A 13,298-nucleotide genomic window follows, 5' to 3' on the forward strand; every position below is an offset into this window, starting at 1 on the left:
ATAATCATACACAATAAAGGTCTCTTTTGAATATAATCATTTGGCATAAAAAAGTTGGTTATTTTAGGTAATTGTCCCACTCCTTTGTGGCCCAACCATCCTGAAGTTATATGCAAATTTGTGATTTTATTCACTACTTCATAATATATGATTGAATATCTATGTTCTTTATGAACTAAAAATCTACTGCATAGAGGTCAAGAAGAGCACTTTCCCTCATACCTGAGACTGCAGGTGTTAAATATATATATTACACATAAATGAGGTCACATTATCTCATGAGCATATATATACTTCCAAAACTAATTGGTTGCCATGGCAATGGAAAAGTTACCAACCCACAAGGGTTTCTGTGCCTGTACCCAACATGCTCAGGTGAAATCCCTTACACATCTGCACTTATTAAGGGTTTATAGTGCTGGCATTTTATTAGCGTGTGGGGACGAAAATTGCTGTATTAATCTGCAGCTTGCATTACATTGCACAAGTACAGGAACTTTAAAGATGTGTGGGGAATACACACATTAGAATATGTGAACATAGCAGTATACACAGTCTATGGTCTTGTCTAGTCTGAAGGCAGACCTGAAACATTAAAGGCTAGAGAAATGCTCCAACATTTGATAATTTATTTGTTCTAGTAAAATGATTGAGTTAACTTGAAATTCCTCTGGGTAAGGAACTTGTTGCCTCAGTTATCTGCAGAAGAACTCGGGGAGCTGATCCTGGCTGTGATGGTTTATTGTGGTATGTATATTTGATGTCTGATAGGCAAGACATAATTATGGAGTAGGCCTATATCTAGCCTGTTTTCACACAAACAAATAGGAATCCTGTTTCCACACAAGCAAACAGACCACGCAAATGGATTATTCCAGTTGAAATCCATACACTCCCTATGGAAGACACGTCCTTAGTCGTCCACACAGGGAGTGTGAATTTCAAGTGGGGTTACCTGAATGAGTGATTCCATTTGATATCTACACTCCCTGTGTGGGAGATAAAGGTATGGAGATCAACTGGAATAGCCCAATGGTGTTGCCCAAATTGTTGACTTACATTTGAAATCTATACCGCCTGTATGGGAGATTAAAGTCATGCCTTCCATAAGGGGTGTATGGATTTCAACTGGAATAGTCCAATCCCTTTCAAAGTAACTCAGAGTCTGGGTAGTTACTTTTATCTATAGAGCTGACAACCTGAATCTTGATGGAAATTACATTGATTGAACTTACCATTATTGTGCAGTCTGCTGAACCACTGTATAATTTGTTTCTGCAAAGAAATATAAAAACAGAGAAAATCTCATAATAACATTTTCGAACGGACTAGCAAATATTGCACACTTTTCAAAGATATCTGCTATATTCTCAACCCATAACATGGAAGACCTGTATTAGAATGGGTTATTTCTGTTAGTGTCTCTTTGCTCATAAAGCTAGATTAACATTTTCTAGGAAAACACCTTCAAAGTTGCACTACATTTGAAAGGAATCATTCTTTGTTTGTATACATGACATGGTACATTATTTTTCAAGAAATACAAAACTGGCATTTAGAAGTTGCACTACATCTGAATAAAGGCATGATTCAACAGAAAGTTTTACAGAGAAAAACGTATCTATAAATTGATTGAGTTGTTGTACACCCTCTCCCCCAATCACATTGATATGTGAGCCACACCCAGGCAATAAATGTATGCAGGAAGAAGGAGATAACACTTGGACCATTTATGACACTCTCCATCAAGACATCAAATCATAAAACATGAGGAAACACCATCTGGATGTAGGGTTGCCTGCCACCAAAGCAGGCACTCAGACTGGAAAATTCCCCTTGCATTTACTCTATAGTCTCTGACATAGAAAAGAAGCACTTCTTCACATTTTGAGAGTGTGCATAGCGTAAACATGGAAGTAGGGTTCTGATTGGCTGATTCAGTTGTCTGATAATCATAACAACAAACTGATAATCTGATTGGCCGATTATGTATCAAAGCATCGGTCGGCGCAGAGCATCGCTCTTGAAGGGAACACAAAGCTCTGAGTATATCGCTCATTAACAGGGCACTCACGTCAATCAGAGCAAAAGACTGCCATATTTCTCTGGAAGCTAGTATAAACATTAATGTTCATGAAAGTTCATTTGTGTTGCTATATAGATGACTTCAGATTTTGATCCAATGCAATTTTGCTTTGCACCAAAGCAAAGCAAAATAATTGCAATCAAAAAGTATTAAATAATTATCAAAACCTTTTAATGTTGATGTTGAAAAATCCAGGAAATATTTCTGTTTACCGTGAACAGTGAAAAAAATGAGATAAAGCTAAAAAATAGCACCTGGGGATAAAAAGGGCATGTATAAGCTTCACAGGTGTCAGGAACTATAAATATCACCTTGAAAGTAGCCCAATTGGATGCATTTGGCAGAAGTTGGCAACACTCTATGCACAAAATGAGTAGAGACAACTTATCTCATAGCACCCAAACCATCTGCTTGCATTGTCTGCTATAGCAAACTCAATTGGCTAGCACAATTTGCTATAATGCTAAAAATTGCTGTATCAAAATGATTGGTACACATCAGTTTCCAGTGATTATGGACAAGACTGCCACATCTAAATGCAACATAGGAGATTATTTATAGATGAATGTTATATCTGTTCATAAAACTATAAATCCTGGGCATTTCAAGAGAATATAATGTTGCCTATTGAAGAAGCAGGCTGTCAATAAACATTACAGATTGAAGACCGCTATCTTACAATTTTGCAAGTAAACTTTCAATAACTTGGGAAAATGTAAAATGGGTCAGAGGTCAGGTCTAATAAAACCTTGCAGTTTCAAGCTGCTATAGAAAAATTACTTAATTTGTGTACATCGTGGAACATACTCTTTGCGTGGCTGTGCGTAGTAAGCTGTTGTACACAGATAACCTCGCATATATGGACACGTAGAGTAGCGCTGTACGCTTGTGTATTAGCATGATTAGTCGCGGAGTAACAAACGTAGTTGAATGTTCCACGATGTACACAAATTTAATAATTTTTCTATAGTAATAATTATTATGCAATGCTATGAAGATTTGGGTATGGTATGTTGTGAAAAGAATACTCTGTTATATTAGTAACTATTCTCAAAACCAGTAACTATTCTCAAAATTATTCTATAGAAGGAAGTAAAACATTTACTTTGTCTCGTTTAGAGTTGAAAGTCGTCTCAGGTGATACGTGCATGGTCAGTTCACCACCAAGAACTTTCAAGATCAACAACCTGATTGACTATGACAATATCAAGAGTTGTCAATTCTTAAACCAAAGACATATTTCCTCAAAACACTTCAATGGCATTGTGACAAATACACATAGTTTTATATCAATCATTAACCCCTAACAAAACTGCTACATATCTGATATATATTAAAAACATGTCCGCTCACCAACAGAAATATGTGCACTAAGAAGTAAATTCACACTACCGATAACAATGAAGTAAAACCAAAGAATAACGACTCTATCATGTCTGCATTTCACTTATAGAGGGCAAATAGCGAGCCTCCGAAAGATTTCGCTATGCGCCCAGCAAATTTGGATTCAAAGTGCGTTGTTGTTTGTATTCTGCGTGTAACGTGTTGTGCCGCTAACGCGTGCTAAGCGCTACATGCAAAAACCTTTGTAGTACCAAATGAGTTAAAGATCGCAAAGGTAATTCCCATTTATAAGAAAGAAAATCCAGAAGTTTTCTCAAACTATCGTCCAGTTTCTGTTCTGCCATGCTTTTCAAAAATACTTGAAAGGCTTGTGTTCAACAGATGCATACATTACATTGATAAATATGAAATTCTAAATGATAAGCAATTTGGCTTTAGATCTAAACATTCTACCTATATGGCTATCTTGGAATTTATTGACAAAATTAGTAATGCTGTCGAAAACAATGAGACAACTGTTGGGATTTTCTTAGATTTGTCAAAAGCCTTTGACACTATCGACCATAGTATTTTATTACATAAACTGGAACATTATGGTTTTAGAGGAAACGTTTTAAAATGGTTTAAAGATTACTTACATAATAGAAAACAGTATGTGTATTACAATTCTTGTAAATCTGAACATAAAGATATAATATGTGGAGTACCTCAAGGCTCCATCCTAGGCCCATTATTGTTCATTTTGTATGTTAATGATATCATAAATACTTCCACCATTCTAAAATTTGTCTTGTTTGCCGATGATACTACTATAACTTATTCACATAAGGACATTGTGTCCAAATACGATCTTATCAACAATGAATTAAAAGAAGTAAATAATTGGTTTAAGGCTAATAAGCTATCAGTGAATGCAAGCAAGACTAATTATATGGTGCTTGGTACAAATCACAAAACATCACACGTATTGTACAATGTTACTAAAAATATTATATTAGATAATGTAATCCTGGAAAGGTTGAATAAGACCAAATTTCTTGGAGTGACAATTGATGAGAATTTAACTTGGAAATTTCATATTACCAACATCTCAAAGAATATATCTAGAGGTGTTGGTGTAATAAACCAACTGAAACATTTTGTCCCCGAGCGAATAATGTATTCACTATATTGTACTTTAATACTTCCTTACATAAACTATGGTATCTTAGCATGGGGAAATACTTGTCAAAAATATTTGGAAAAGATTTTCAAACTTCAAAAAAAAAGCCCTTAGAATGATATCGAATAGTCACTTTTTAAGACACTCAGCCCCTATTTTCAAGAATTACAATTTGCTTAATGTTTATGATAGTTATGATCTCGAACTAAGCACTTTTATGTACAAGTATAATACCAATCAGTTACCAAAGGCCTTCAATAGTTATTTTGTTGAGCAGAGGAATCACCTCAGGTATCACACAAGAAACGCTGAAGATTACAAGATCTGTCTTACAAAAACAGAGTTTGCTAACAAAACAATAAGAACCGCCGGCCAAGAAAATGGCATTCGATTGACAGATGCCAAAACGGCTACATCAGTAAAACTCTTTAGATCCCAAATTAAAACAAACCTTATAGAAATGTACACTTAATACCTCTTAGTTTGGATTTACTTATTTTTTTTTTACTCACTATTAAAACAAAAAATCGATTAAAATTAACTGATCTCTTAGCATTTATACTATATTCACAAAATGTCAGCTTTCTTGTGCGATATACGTCACGTGAGCAAATGTTATGAAATCCTAATTTATATTCTGCATGTTCTTTATTCATCATTTTTTTCCTGCTTAGTTCGTTTCTACATGAATGTATGAAAGAGGGTGGGGGGGTGTTTGTATGTATGTAATTGTATTTTATTAGACAAATTAAGAAACTTAGGCTAAGGTTAAGGGGTGCTTGTTCAGGCCTTTTTGGCCTTCTGAGCATCTCCTCATTCAAATGTGTTGTTTTACTGTTATTGTATTGTTGTATTTTGAATGAAATAAAGATTGATTGATTTGATGATTGAACAATACTCAAGCTGCAAAACGCAAATTATTGATAGATTTTGGGCGCTTGCCAATAAAGCCAGACGTACACCCCGACATACACTATCTGCCCTCCATCTTTTGACAAACAATTTTTAGTCTTTAAAACAATTGACAAATATTGACAAAAGGCAGCACATTACGTACATCATCCTTGCACCTAAACTGTTGATGTGAACTTTTGCTGGCCATCCATTGATCTCATCTTGCATTCAAACCACATTACACAACCGTCTCTATGTAATACAAAACATACCCCACACATTGATTGTAACATGTGATAACAGTTAGCCTATGTATCAGTTTACATGCACACATATGGTACTCATCATAGTGTGTAGGATAATAACCACCAAGCAGACACTAAGAGTTATTATCAAGAGACACAATCCGTAGAAATGCACTGTCATTTGATGAGTATCAAAATAATACCATGTTTACAGGGTGATAGATGTGGAACAACATTGGTGTTATTTGATATGAGATATATGTAGTTGACCTGGGTTAGAGAGGATCAAGTCTGTGGTCTTACTTGTGATTCTGATCAATGGCCAATTACACATCTGGTATAATTGAATAGCTACCGTTGCTTTGTAATTTTCAGACAGTAGTGTATGTGCTCATGGACGTTAATCCTGGGGCGACAGGGGGACATGTCCCCCCACCTTTTGGCAACAAAATGACCCATTTCTTGTTGATTTCAGCCACATTTTGACAATTCTGGTCCGGGTTCTGGTCCAATGTCCCTCCCCCCCTATTTCAAGACAGAATGGCGCTAATGTGTGCCAGGCATTGTGATAATGCGTACATAGTGACTGCGTACTTCCCAGAAGTTCTGATCTTAGCAACTGGCTGCTTACTACCAACGTTGTGTAGCATGATTGGTTTCATTTTTTTGCTCATGAGCATAGTTTACAAAGCTTTTTGGATGCACTAGTTGCTTTCAAATGGTCATGTCGTATTAAATATAGTCACAGTAGTTAGATTCTGTCGCCCACAAGATTTGTTTTCATACAAATCTATCAATCCAATTGATATAAGGTATGGGTCAATTCCATCATTTGCAGTAAGCATTCTCTAGAACAAGAGCCATGGTTGAATGGAACTTCCTTATGACCAAAGTTGAGGGCAGAAGATCTAAGGGACAGTCAAAATTCACTTGGGTGGACGATATAAATCATTGAACCGGTCTAACTATCAATTCTGTGTTGTGAGCATGGAAGTGTACATCAGAGTTGGCTGCCATCAACCCACTATTGAGGTACCAGATAGGGTAAGGGAATATCTCAATATGACAACTCTGCAAGTCAACTTGGCAATGGCTTCTCACATACATACAAACTGAAGATTTTACCTTCTACATATATGTTCCACTCACTATTACATCCAATCCACCTGCATGTGATATCTCGTCCATGCCTACCATCTGTGATCCTCCATTTCCTTACGACACCCAGGTGTACCCCTAACCCAAGCCACGCCCCTGACCCTGACCTATCTTGGGCTGACTCCTTGACCCCAATACAGAGCACATCACACTATGTTCTCATAACATATAGTCAAAGCTAATAACCGCAACATTTTTTGGTGGAAATTTCCTAATTTCCGTTCTAGATTATCTAAACTAGTCACAAGTGCTAAATCTTCAGCTGATATGAATACCACTCTTTCCATCAAAATAGACAAGCATCATACCTCCAATAGCAACACTATCTGCAACAACCATACTGATACATCATGGAAAGTCAATGCTTTTCAATTTAAATAAATGAAGTTTATGATTGTGTGCCTTTAAGAGATGTCAGTCCATGTGAGGTAAAACAAACCAGGAGTGCTGCCAAACCACAAACCTTGGTGCAAATTTTTCTTAGTGTAGGTGCTGTACAAATTACAGGGATTGATTGGTTGAACGAACAGTGAAACTGTGTTCTTTACTCTTTCGTATAATTTCAACAGTCTTTCATAACAGCTTTCTAACTTTGAACTTAATTCCTAACTTTTCAATCAATTCAGTATTGTGGGCATGGACTTTAACTCCTAATCTTGAGGGTTGTGGATTCAAATCCCCACCATGCCAATGTGTTGTGCACTTAGACAAGGCTCTTTGTCACACCTATTGCCTCTCCCCACCCAGGTGTACAAATGGGTACTGGCTTTACTCAATGCTGGGAAGGTAACAGGATGTATTGGGATATAGAGGAGGTGCAGCGATCTCCCCGTAGCAACATTTCATGGAGGAGTCTGGCCCAATCGCATTAAAAGAGAGATGTGAACACTGGGATGTGCCCTTTACGCTTTACCTTTTCAAGTATTAGAACTGCCCATACTTTCATTTCCATTACCAAATGAGTAATGTACAATTGAGCTAACAATTAACCTAATGCATCACAGGTCCACATCATCCACGCAATGGAAATCAATTATGATGACGACTTTGATGACAAACTTCTCATTCAATTTAAGCATAATGAGCAAGTTCCATAGGTACTGTACCCTCTACCAGCTCCAACCTAATAGGTGAACTAGTAAACTTTCAAATATATACCACATGAATGCTTCCTCAATAGGAAATAGCAACAATTCATTATTGAATAACTAGACCTACGCCCATCAAGAGCATATGTGCCAATACTATGAATGCTTGTACTCATGAGAAAACACATTTGTGTACATTATGCATCGCTGGAAACAAAACTTTTCTAACTTTTTTAAATAGCCGTGTTGAAATGAGCAATTGACCTATCATGAAAAGTGTTGCACACTTCCACTGTCACATGGTTTGTGTCATTTTCTTTTATTGCACATACACTAGTCAAAATTGATTTATTTTTAAACCATATTTCCAGGCATATTAATGTCACTAAGGTGCTAATAGTTCCTCTTCTCAACATACTCTTGTACTTGTTGCATTTTCTCTGCCTATATGTGAAATGCAGACCGCAAAATTCAAGCATTTGTCAAAAAAATTTACAATTAAAATTTTTATAACTACCTTTTGAATCCTAATGAAAAATGCAATCCAATAAGTACAAACATGCCTACTACTAGTTCAGTAGTCTCCTGTGAAGTCTCTAAATCATAAAACAAACCAGGGAAAACCCGCAAAATATGATTTCTTTTGTAGAAGGAAGCATCTCACTGCATCTAAAGTGTTAATTTACCACATTACATTATTACTAACATGATTTAACTATTATAAGGGGGTGTTATGAATTTAATCTTTGTACTTCCTAACCTAAATCAAGTATGAGTCAAAAACAAATTGAAATGTTTCCTTCTAGTTTTAGAAAAGAGGACGGCAAAATACTTTTTAAAAGAAAACTTACTGCAATGAAATCTGATGGGTTTTGTTACAAGAAATTAAATCGACTTAATAATTTGCACATTCATCAGCAAATTAATTTGGTTCACAAACTTGAAACATGAAATTAAAGTTTCCTGAAATAAGCTTCATAATTCATGACACATCACGCACTGAATACATATAACTTAGTCCTGTAAGAGTGTCAATGATGTGAACCCCACAGATGATAGCAAAAATAAAATTATTTCTTAATGGTCTAAAATGAGATGAAGATTAGCATGTCCTTTTCACTGCTTTCCCCTATTTTATACTTATATTAAGTTCCACAAGTCATTGTATATACATTAAAAAGAGATCAACATGATTTCAAGATTTGTATGTCAAAGCCTGTTGGTAAACTGGATGTAATGCATTTTATACCATAATTTTACAATAAGGTATGCCACCATGTATGATGCACCATTCTTAACAGAATCAGAGGGTGTCTGCCTCAACAGAGTAGCCAACTGTATTGACATTTTCATTTTTCTAAATATAATGCAAATACAAACAACTTGATGAAAAGACAAAGATGAGACAGCATTTAAGGTTCCGTTTGCACATTAAGCTTTGAACCCAAAGAGAGCATTATTTTTTAACATGTGAAGGAGGACACTCTAATTTTATATTCCAAATATGGGAATAAATTTAAGTTGCCATGATGATTATGTGCAGATTATTAAGTGGATTGAACTTCTTGTTACAAACAAAAAACAAATTGCAAATAATAAGTTTTCAAAAGAATCTTACTTCAGAAGAATGTGCACCATTGATCATCTCAATTTGTGTCATCAAAGCATCCCATGAAAGCAAAATACCTTGCAACTTCAACTCACAAAAATATGGATGTATCAAAACAACAGGCATAATTCAGTACTTCAAAACTCAAAACCAAATATGGCGTGACATTTGATAGACAATATGCATTGTTGGAAGCACTCCGCAGCTATCCATGTATACCCAGGCAGGCAGTGGATGTGGTTTGAGACTATTCTCCCTTAGCACGATATTTCCTTGACACCTGTTTGCAACCCTCATATCTCACCAATTAATGTCAATAAAGTCTCCCTCACTCCATGGGCAATGCAAGGCAACACCAACCTATGCATTGCCGATGATGTGGCTTACTTCAGCAATTCTGGCAGCATCAATGACAGATATATTCAAATTTCATTTCCTCTCTCTTTAAAAACCATAGCTTTGCAAATTACAAGGGGAATGGTTTGAGCCTTAACAGGTTACAAACATGCCCACACTCGGCAGTCCACGCTTTATAATGCGTGCCGGTTCGAAATTCTGAAAATTGGTGAAAGCGTGGGGTTTAAACTTTTGGGTAAAAAGCGTGGACTGATATAAAGCGTGGGATTGAAATAAAAAGCGTGGTGCTTCTTCCAACTTACAGTATATTTTTTATTGAATGATAAAATAATCATAGTTCCAAGAAAAATCACCAAAACTTGCACACTATGTCGCAAGATAAAATTCCATTTGATGCAGGCTCGCGCTTGTTTTACGTGAATCCAGTGCAATGTACACAATATCCTCCCCGGAAGCCCTGCATCTACGTATATGCAAATGTCCGATTTTCCATGACGTGTTATTTTTCTTTACATTGATCGTATATGAGTGACGTCATTATCATGCATAATTGATTGAGCGAAGCAGCACGGAAGAAGTAGGATATAGTCGCTGAACATAGCGTCGCAAGTTTCATGACAAGAACAACATTTGAACGCCATAAAAGTACAGTTATTCATTAAAATGCTTATTTTACAGTACAGTAGTAGTTTTTCACATATAATTTGCATTGTTCACGTAATGTATCAACTTAATGGAGAGAAAAACATAGGACTCGCACGTGTGAAATAGGTGCAGAATTCGGCGTACTTGATGTTGCGTGTGACTTGTCCGTTTACAAAGAGCGGAAAAAAGCAAAAAGTGGTGGGGGTCAAGAATTTTCAGTATAAAGGGTGCCTCAGCAAAAAGCGTGGGGGTCAGGAATTGTCAGTATAAAGGGTGCCTCAATAAAAAGGGTGGGGGTAAAATAAAAAGGGTGGGAGTCAAACCCCACTGCCGAGTATGATGCCCTCAATTGAACATCAGAAGTTTGCAGCTAAGAGTTTGTTCGGCTTACAATTGGCAAAAAAAACAAGACTCATAACGTAGTGTATTGATATAGAATGACTTACACGCAGTTGGGCGCAGAATTTATGCAAGTTTCACATTACGTAATGTGTGACTGGCGCACGGATATGTGAATTTACACAAGTGTTAAGTTGGGACTTTATTGACGCGTACAGTAAAAAAAAACAAAAAATTCTCCCCAATTATCAGCCGAACAAACTTTAACAACAAGAGTTGCTATCTCAAAGAGGTTTGAGAAGGAGAGTACCAACTCTACCATGTTTGTGTTTCATGAAGAAACTAGTAGTAGCATACCTCCAGATTATTTCACCATATGATCAGCAAACTTTGAGCATAAATGCATGCTTGTTTTAAGTGATTTTGGCGGGATGAGTTGGTGTCTAAGTGCTACATACTCTAACCTTTATTGTAATGCAATGCTTATGCTATTTATCAATTGATCTTGGCCCTTTCTGATAAATGCCATAGGGATACTTTTTGGCCCCTATGTTGACAATCCAATATGGCCACATTTCCTACAGTGTTACAGACAGAGACTATATGGCTTGCCCTGTCTCACTTCTCTGAACTATTGTGATATCCCAGGTACTGTTACCGGCAAAGTGTTGAACTTGACCTTTTAGTTTTAAACACATTACTTCTGACAATCTTAATCCCTTTTAGCAAACTCCATAACACCTTTTAAATTGCAAATAAATTTAAATTTGTGAATTTTGGCACCCTCTATATGAATCAGTCATTAATGTCAGCAATGTCTGACTCAATAACACAATCTACAAACACCAAGTTTCACTTCACATCCAGACTTATATGGTGTGAACTTTGTTCCCTATATTTTAGGTATGGTAATTGAAAGTAAATTTGTATTTCATTTTGCATTTACCATTCGTCATAATCAGTCATCAATTTTTAATTCCAAACATAACACCCTTAATAATTTAAGTTTGAAAGGGACCAGATAATTTGATTCTTTTTTTTGCCCCCCATATATCTGACACAATCATGGGAAATGAGTCAAACTATTCAATTTCAAGTTCTTTGCACCACTCACTACCCCTTCAGAAATGCTACATTTTGATGCAAACCCTAAGAAAATTGACCTTTTGGTTACCAAGTTATAGGGTACTTTATCACTAATGAAAAACGAAAGAATTTGAGCATTTTTATATTTTGTCAATAACTCAAAATCAATTTTAGCAACATCAGAGTCATTCCTCTTATCATATCACATTCACTCACTGCATGGTTCTGCCATGTGCGAAGAGAGCCTCGATCTGGCAGCATGCATTAATGGGAATTGAACAGGTCATATAACATTGCGTAAAGTTATGTAATTCTTCCTTTTATGTCATGCCAGTTCGAGGCTCTCCTTGCATCGTGGCAGAACCATGCAATAGGCGAATAGGCCTATATGTAAAATAGAAGCTCTTGTAAAAGAGGTTGGAATTATTTATCCTCCCAACTCTCATGTAGTCTGTGCACTAAAGAATCCAACACTGAGAAAATTGACTCATATAGTCCAGTATGTAACACTTGAACAATTTAAATGTTGCAGACAAAATATTGGCAATACAAACAGCAGATCAAGATTGATGATCTAATTCGCTGTCATAGTGCACGTTAGAATACGACCGTTGCTAGGTCAACTGGATCACGCTTTCTTTGTTACGAACCACTGATCGAAATGATCACAACACAAGCCTATGGCATATCAAAATTCGGAACAGGTGTATGAGCCCAGGCTTGGAGCAGTAACCAATGGTTACTAACGTGCACTACAACAGCGAATTCTCCATAGTGTCTCATATATGTCTATATGAAGTCATATTCCTCCCTTTCAATTCCTTGCTCTATTACTTACCCTTGTACACATACTGCTAGCACTATGCCATTATGCCCTTCCAATGTTTTCTGACATGTGTAACTGGTACATGTGTCCCATACTTTGATCGTTTTGTCGGAGGACCCACTGAAAAGGTAGTCGCCATATACACAGAGACACCATACTGGACCCTGGATTAATGGAGGCCAAGAAAAAAAGGAATATATGTCAGGTACTTGAAACCAATAAATCACTATTGGAATCAAAATACAACTTAACATGTATAACATCATAATGCTTTTAATTTACCATATTACATGTATATTTGTAGCAATGTGTAAACCTGATCCACTTGGGCCAAAGGCAACTATGAGAATTGAGCAATTATAATTACCACCTTGCCCGGTTACCAATTGTACTATTGCTGAAATCATGACATTCCTAAAGTTTGTTCAGCTTATATAAGGCAGAAATTATTCGGCTTTT

The 13,298-nt window shown here is 36.3% G+C and overlaps 1 protein-coding gene across 5 annotated transcripts in view; it reads right to left on the reverse strand.

Annotated features, from left to right (window-relative positions):
* The window catches only part of LOC140151521 (E3 ubiquitin-protein ligase TRAF7-like), a 174,976-nt gene that overhangs the window by 13,113 nt on the left and 148,565 nt on the right, over nucleotides 1–13,298 (reverse strand). For all 5 annotated transcript variants that reach the window (XM_072173889.1, XM_072173888.1, XM_072173891.1 and 2 more), the window contains 2 exons: nucleotides 12,852–13,003; nucleotides 1,236–1,275 (listed from right to left, as the gene is read on the reverse strand). In XM_072173889.1, the coding sequence (XP_072029990.1) occupies nucleotides 1,236–1,275; nucleotides 12,852–13,003 (192 nt within the window). The remainder of the gene's footprint in view (nucleotides 1–1,235; nucleotides 1,276–12,851; nucleotides 13,004–13,298) is intronic.

Source organism: Amphiura filiformis, chromosome 4 (genome assembly GCF_039555335.1).
Source record: "Amphiura filiformis chromosome 4, Afil_fr2py, whole genome shotgun sequence".
In the NCBI taxonomy this organism is placed as follows: domain Eukaryota; kingdom Metazoa; phylum Echinodermata; class Ophiuroidea; order Amphilepidida; family Amphiuridae; genus Amphiura; species Amphiura filiformis.